General features: G+C 54.5%; 1 protein-coding gene across 1 annotated transcript; it reads left to right on the top strand.

Moving 5' to 3' along the window:
- The first annotated feature begins 244 nt into the window (after positions 1-244).
- LOC114881722 lies at positions 245-5,422 on the top strand. Its single transcript, XM_029198568.2, has one exon. The coding sequence runs from the start codon at positions 245-247 to the stop codon at positions 5,420-5,422; it is 5,178 nt and encodes a 1,725-aa protein (XP_029054401.2).
- The last annotated feature ends 1,458 nt before the right edge of the window (positions 5,423-6,880 follow it).

The following is a 6,880-nucleotide window of genomic DNA, read 5'->3' as shown; positions in this document are numbered from 1 at the left end:
GCCCAGATAACTGATCAAAAACCTTTACTCCGATTGGTACAACGGGTAACGTCAATTACGCACTTTAATTTTAAACGGCTGCGTCACGGGACGTCAGCTGAGGGGCTTCGATCTTCGGGACCGAACCAAAATATTGACAGCCGCGTTGACACAGATTCTGCTCCAATTCTTGTGTTGTCGTCGTCGCTGCGTTACCTTGACCTAGAATTTTAAACCGTTCTGAATTAAAGGGAAAGATCGAGTTATGGCCACAGATACGTCGTTCGCTGATCTCCTACGTGAACAAGAGGAGCTCGCGAGTTGGATCCAGAGGTTTTGGAACAATTTGTGCAAACTAGGAAAAGACAAAATTACCCGCGCGGTTCTGGAGCAGCGGATGGGCTTACTTGAGCGATACTGGGAATCCTTCTTAGCAGGACATCGAGCCCTGATGCGGTGCAAGGAAGCCGCTGCCAGTTCTTACGCCCAGCGAGACGCCTTCTCGTCCGTAGAGGAAACGTACCTTACTACATCGGCAATGATTGCGCAGCACCTGGGTGAACGATCGCCGACTAATCCTTCCGACGTGGGGCAAGCCGTGGCCGCGCAGACGCCGCAACCGCAGTTACCAAAAATTGAGCTTCCAACCTTTTCAGGCGATCCTCTGCAATGGGAAAGCTTCTGTGACTTGTTCAAGAGTCTAGTGCTTGATGTGCCTCAACTGTCGGACGTCAAGAAACTGCTTTACCTGAAGTGCAGCCTAACCGGGGACGCAGCGGAGGTGATCCAGAACACTCCTATAACGAGCACTGGCTTTCAAGGAGCCTGGGAGGACCTCGAATTGCGTTATGGTAACACTCGTCTGCTGTCGTTTTCTCATCACCGTGCCCTCTTATCCTGCCCGCTAGCAAAGCAACAGTCAGCCTCGGAGTTGAAGAGACTGCTCGATACCTTTCGACAGACCATCCGAGCTTACTCTTCCTTGAAGAAACCAGTCAGCGCATGGGACGAGTGGTTCGTCTTCTTGCTGACACAGAAGCTGGACAAGGTGACGCTCTTGGACTGGGAAACGTCCTTGACAGAAAGCAGGGATATTCCGGCCTTCTACCAGCTCTCCCATTTTTTGGAAAACCGAATCCAGGCATTGGGCGCGGCGCAGATGGCGGACCAAGCGGTTCACTCCGCTCCAAACAAGGACCTCAAGCCTAAAAGTAAAGGGAATCCAACTGTAAAAAGAACAATTTCGACTTCTCTTGCAACGTCATCTAAGCCCGCCCAGACAAGGAATTGCCCTTCCTGCGCAGGGACACATGGACTGGGATACTGCGCGAAGTTCAAAGCGCTAAACCCGGCGCGGCGAAGGGAGCGAGCTGAGCATCTGAAGGCCTGCTTCAATTGCCTGAACATCGGACATGAGTCGCGAAAATGCCCTTCATCCCAGAGATGCCTGGTCTGCAGTAGTCGACACCACACCCTCCTGCACGACGGAACGACGACGGAGTCATCGCCAACGAAAATGGGGGAGGAGACCCAACCCACCTCGGAGTCGGACAGCAAGATTGGAATAGACAATCCCTCTTCTACGAACGCTTTCTCTTTGACCGTTTCCTCTCACGCGGTGGCCCTATTGGCCACCGCCAAGGTGACACTGGAGGCCCCATCCGGGGATACCATTGAAGCACGTGCCCTCTTGGACACCGGGTCAGACACCTCTTTCGTGACATCTTGGGTCGCTCAAGTTCTGCGATTGCCACGGCGGGCTGTTCGGGTCTCAATCTCAGGAGTCCAAGAACAGGAAAGTGGGACGGCGACCACCGAGGTCGAGCTGCTCGTGCGGCCGCGACGAACAACGGACTTCAGGATGCCGATCCGAGCCCTAGTACTGAAGAAGCTCACCTCTCTCTTGCCAGCCCGTCAGGTGGTGGCCAAGCCTTGGCCACATCTTCACGGAATCGATCTAGCGGACCCGGAGTTCGGCGTTCCTTCGAGGGTGGACCTGATTCTAGGAGCGGATGTATGCGGGAGCCTCTTCCTGGACGGCACCCGCACCGGACCAACGGGCACCCCGGTCGCCAAACTCACTCCCTTCGGTTGGGTGCTGATGGGGTCGGCCTCGGGGGACAACCCCCCGCCTGGAGCAACCGTCCGCAGTCTTCACTGTCACACGGAAGAATCGACACACCAGCTACTGCAGCGTTTCTGGGAACTAGAAGAGGTACGAGATCCAGCCCCCCCGTCGCCAGAAGAGGAGCGCTGTGAGAGGCACTTCCAGGACACACATCGACGGGACGCAACCGGTCGATATCTTGTACGCCTACCTTTCAACAGGGAACCCGCTTCAACGCTGAAACCATCCAGGTCGACGGCTTTCAAGCTCTTGCTGAGCTGCGAACACCGATTGGCGTCGAACGACCTCCTTGGCCAAAGGTACGCTGATTTCTTGGCAGAATATTCTTCTCTGAACCACATCACGTATTATCTGCCCCACCACGCCGTGGTCAAACGACACGACCCCTCTGCCAAGTTGCGGGTAGTTTTCAACGCGTCGTGTCGAACTGCATCGGGCTACTCTCTGAACGATTGTCTCTCCGCCGGGCCTAAACTGCAGGCCGATCTATGGATGATTTTGACTCGATGGAGGCTCTTCCGCGTAGTTTTTACCACGGATATAATTAAGATGTTCCGGCAGATTCAGGTTCATCCAGCTGATACGGACTGGCAGAGGATTCTTTGGCGTCCCCACCCTGGCGCCGCGATCCAGGACTATCGACTTACTACGGTTACTTACGAAACCGCCTGTGCACCGTTCTTAGCGTTGCGGGTGCTCACTCAATTGGCGGCGGATGAAGGATACCGCTTCCCTTTAGGAGCCGAGGCGATTCTACGACATAGCTACGTCGATGACATTCTGGCCGGCGCGGACGATTTGGGCAAGGCGCTGGAGTTGAAACGCCAAGTCATCGCAATTTTCGAAGCCGGTGGTTTCGGGCTAAGCAAATGGGCTTCCAACTTACCCGACCTCCAGGAACATCCCTCTTCGGATCCCCGTCTGTTTCAGGAACCGACTGGGGTCAGTACATTAGGGGTCAAATGGAACCCAACCGACGATACCTTCTCTCTAAGAGTCGCTGGCCCAGTGGATTATTCGAAGAAGGTCACAAAGCGGTCGATACTGTCAGAGGTGGCCAGCCTCTTCGACCCCTTGGGTTGGACGGCGCCGGTTCTAATATTTGCAAAAATATTGATGCAAGACCTTTGGATCCTGGGCGCCGATTGGGATCAGGAACTTCCGGCCATGATCCGAGACTCGTGGTGCAACTTCAGGAGCTCGCTGACTCAACTGGACTCCCTCTCCGTCCCCCGTTGGCTCTCATATTCCGCGGGCTGCAAAGACGAAGTGGAGCTACACGGCTTCTGCGATGCCTCACAGAGGGCCTACGCCGCCGTGGTCTATTTGCGTGTCAAAACTCAAGGACGGACCTTCATCGGACTGCTGGTGGCCAAGAGCAAAGTAGCCCCGGTGAAGACTGTAAGCATCCCCAGGCTGGAGTTATGCGGTACCCTACTTCTCTCAAAGCTACTCGTCCAGGTGAAAGACGGCCTCAACTTACCGGTCTCTGTGACTGCCTGGACCGACTCTACCGTCTCGCTCCACTGGATACGCGGGCACGCGTCTCTTTGGAAGCCATTTGTGGCCCACCGGGTATCCAGCATTCAGTCCCTCATCTCTGTGGAGAACTGGAAGCACATCGGTTCCACGAGCAATCCAGCCGACCTGGCAACGCGGGGTATCTCTCCCCCTGAATTGCTGAACTCTCAGTTGTGGTGGCAAGGACCCTCATGGCTGAAGGACGACCCGGAATCCTGGCCCGCTGGATGTCTTGGAGAAGACGGACTCGCAAACGAAGAGAGGCAAAAGGTCGTGGTCTGCCTGCACACAAATCAAACCTCCGATGAGTTCCTCTCCCGCTTCTCCTCACTAACGCGCCTTCTGCAAGTCCTAGCGCAGTGTTTCAGGTTCGCTCACCTTACCAGGAAACAGCCCTGCGAAACGGGGTTCATCCGAGCCTCAGAACGCGCCTCGGCTCTTCGAGCAGCTCTGCGGTTGTCCCAGCGAACCCACCTTGCAGAGGAACTCGAGCAACTTACAGGGGAACGTGCGCTGGCGAAGAGTTCTGTTCTTGCTTCATTGAGGCCATTCGTCGACGACCAAGGTCTGCTGCGTGTAGGGGGACGCTTATCTTCGGCCATCCTTCCGTATGACGAAAAGCATCCCATCATCGTGGCGAAGGCCTGCAATTTGGCTAAACTTCTAGTCCAGGACGCCCACGCTCGGACACTCCATGGAGGCCCGCAACTGACGTCAAGCCTGCTCACCAGACGGTACTGGATTCTGCGTGGAAGACCCCTAGTTCGAGCCGTCATAAGAAGCTGCATCCGCTGCGCTCGTTTCAGTGGACGCCCCGCTTCTCAGCTAATGGGTCAACTGCCCCTGGACCGCACTGCGCCTCAACGACCCTTCCTCGTCACCGGTGTGGACTACGCAGGGCCCATTATGCTTCGCACATCACCAGGACGCGGGCACAAATCATACAAGGGATACATATCACTCTTTGTCGGTCTTACCACGCGGGCCATCCACCTGGAGGTCGTCTCCGATTTAACCTCTGCTTCCTTCTTAGCGGCCTTCAGAAGATTCGTTGGGCGGCGAGGGCGTTGCGCCTCCATGTACAGCGACAACGCGACGGTCATCCACGGGGCTGAACGGGAGCTCACTCGTATGTATACAAGCGCCTCCGCCTTCTACAAGGAGACTGCGGCAGTTCTGGCCAAAGACGGAACTACTTGGCACTTCATCCCGCCGTATGCCACGCACTTCGGCGGACTATGGGAAGCCGGAGTTAAATCCGTGAAGTATCACTTACGCAGGGTCATTGGAAACTCGACACTTACCTTCGAGGAAATGTCCACGCTGCTTTGTCAAATTGAGGCCTGCCTAAACTCGAGGCCTCTTTATGCACTTTCCGAGGATCCCTCGGATCTCGCAGCACTAACTCCGGGGCACTTCTTGATCGGGGAACCGACCTGCATCACACCGGAACCCGATCCACCACTCACTACTTCTTCCTCCCTTACTCGCTGGCGACAAATTAATACCATGCGCTCTCAGTTTTGGAACAGGTGGAGATCCGAGTATTTGCAGCACCTCCATCGGTTATCTAAGTGGAGAAACCAAAAGGAGAACCTGAAGGTTGGCGCACTCGTACTTCTTCGCGACGACCTGCAGCCGCCGGCAAAATGGCTAATGGGCCGCGTCACAGCCCTGCACCCCGGACCAGACGGACGCGTTCGGGTGGTTGCCTTAAAGACAGCCAGCGGCACTACAACAAGGCCGATTGTGAAAATCTGCCCTCTGCCGGTGGACCAGACCGAGGCTTCTTGACCACGTGAAAATGCTGCGCTCCGCTCAAAACTACCAACTTCACGGCGGGCGGCCCCCACCATGCCAGACTCGGAAATCTTCCATACCTTCACCTTTAGTAAACAGCAGGGCAAGCTGTAATGTAACATGCATTCTGTCGCTTTTCTTTTTTTGTTTTCTTTTCTTCACGCCACTCGGCCAATTGTAATCCTAATTTTCTGTTTTCAAATTAACTACCTTACATACTTACAGGATATGTATTCGGTTTGCGTTACTTACCTGCGTTGGTGCGGAGCGATGTTCGATTCTCCGTTGCACGAAGAAGGCGGGCGGTATGTTCGAGCGAACGGTCCAGAACTTTCGGGAACCCAGAACCTTCGCGCATTCTGACTTTAACGGCGCTCCGAAAGTTCTGGAACCCTTTTGACTTCCAGACCTTTCGGAGCCCGCTAGTATATTTACCGCGGGGACAAACCGTTTGTATTCATTACCGGCTGATCGCTACGCAAGTAACAACACTCTCGCCTCGTCTCTTTCTATCGAACGTCGAGCTTCGCTCCGCTACGGTCTAATTATCGAACCGACGCTTCGGCATAATTACTTATAATCTTATTTGTTAACCGGATTTGTAAACCAGACGACGACAATATACATTGTGCGACACGCTAAATTTCGGTTTTTCATTCACTCACGCCCTACCCGATCCGGCACCCGGTTTTCTCTCACGGCGTATTTCAAGTTGGCGGAGATCGCTCAACTAAATCGCGAAAACACCTACTATTTATGATCTATGACATTTTTCGATCAGATGCGTAGTTTTTGAGATATATCGAGATATTTAAAAGCTCCGAAGCCGCACCAACATTATAAGGATGAAGAAACATGTAACGGGGTCGTACGGTTCGGTGTGCACGGCGTTGCGCACCGCGGTCGGTTTCCCCGTGCCAGGGTTCGCAAGGGAACAGGTCGGTAAATAATGAGGCGGTGATATGTTGGAAGGATATAAATTTATTCAAAGAATACTGGAGCTACTGGTGGACTACGTGGATACAGGGCGGCGGTCCTAGCCTCGCCGCGCTGGAAGCCGAGCGGTGGTCTCCGGCCTCGGATACTACAACCAAAATATCGTCTGGTGGTTAGACGCGTGGAGCCATATTACTTAAGACTAGGGTACAGGTCTTACGTACTACGGTCGGAACCCGATCCGTCACAGAAATTACGCGGAACTTATGCCTAACGCTCTTACAAACTACTGCGGTCGCTACCGCCTTACAAGCTAAATGAGTGCGGACGCACGCTGGTGTACGCGGAGCGCGGGCGCAAGCGGAGCGCGAACGCGAACAATCTAGCGAAGGCGCCGAGGCACTATCAAGTGCCGAGGAAGTCAGGAAGAGGAAAGACCCAATTGGGCCGACGGTATTTTATTCAATCGCGCTGCGGTGTTTCGCGCTACGGTGGAGTTGTTGCCCGTTTGCCTCA

This window comes from Osmia bicornis, chromosome 14 (assembly GCF_907164935.1).
Source record: "Osmia bicornis bicornis chromosome 14, iOsmBic2.1, whole genome shotgun sequence".
Taxonomy (NCBI): domain Eukaryota; kingdom Metazoa; phylum Arthropoda; class Insecta; order Hymenoptera; family Megachilidae; genus Osmia; species Osmia bicornis.
The sequence above is the reverse complement of the archived record's forward strand: the minus strand, read 5'-3'. Positions and strand labels throughout refer to the sequence as shown.

Coding starts and splice junctions, on each gene's coding strand:
- LOC114881722 (XM_029198568.2), top strand. CDS start 245: ATGGCCACAGATACGTCGTTCGCTGATCTCCTACGTGAACAAGAGGAG.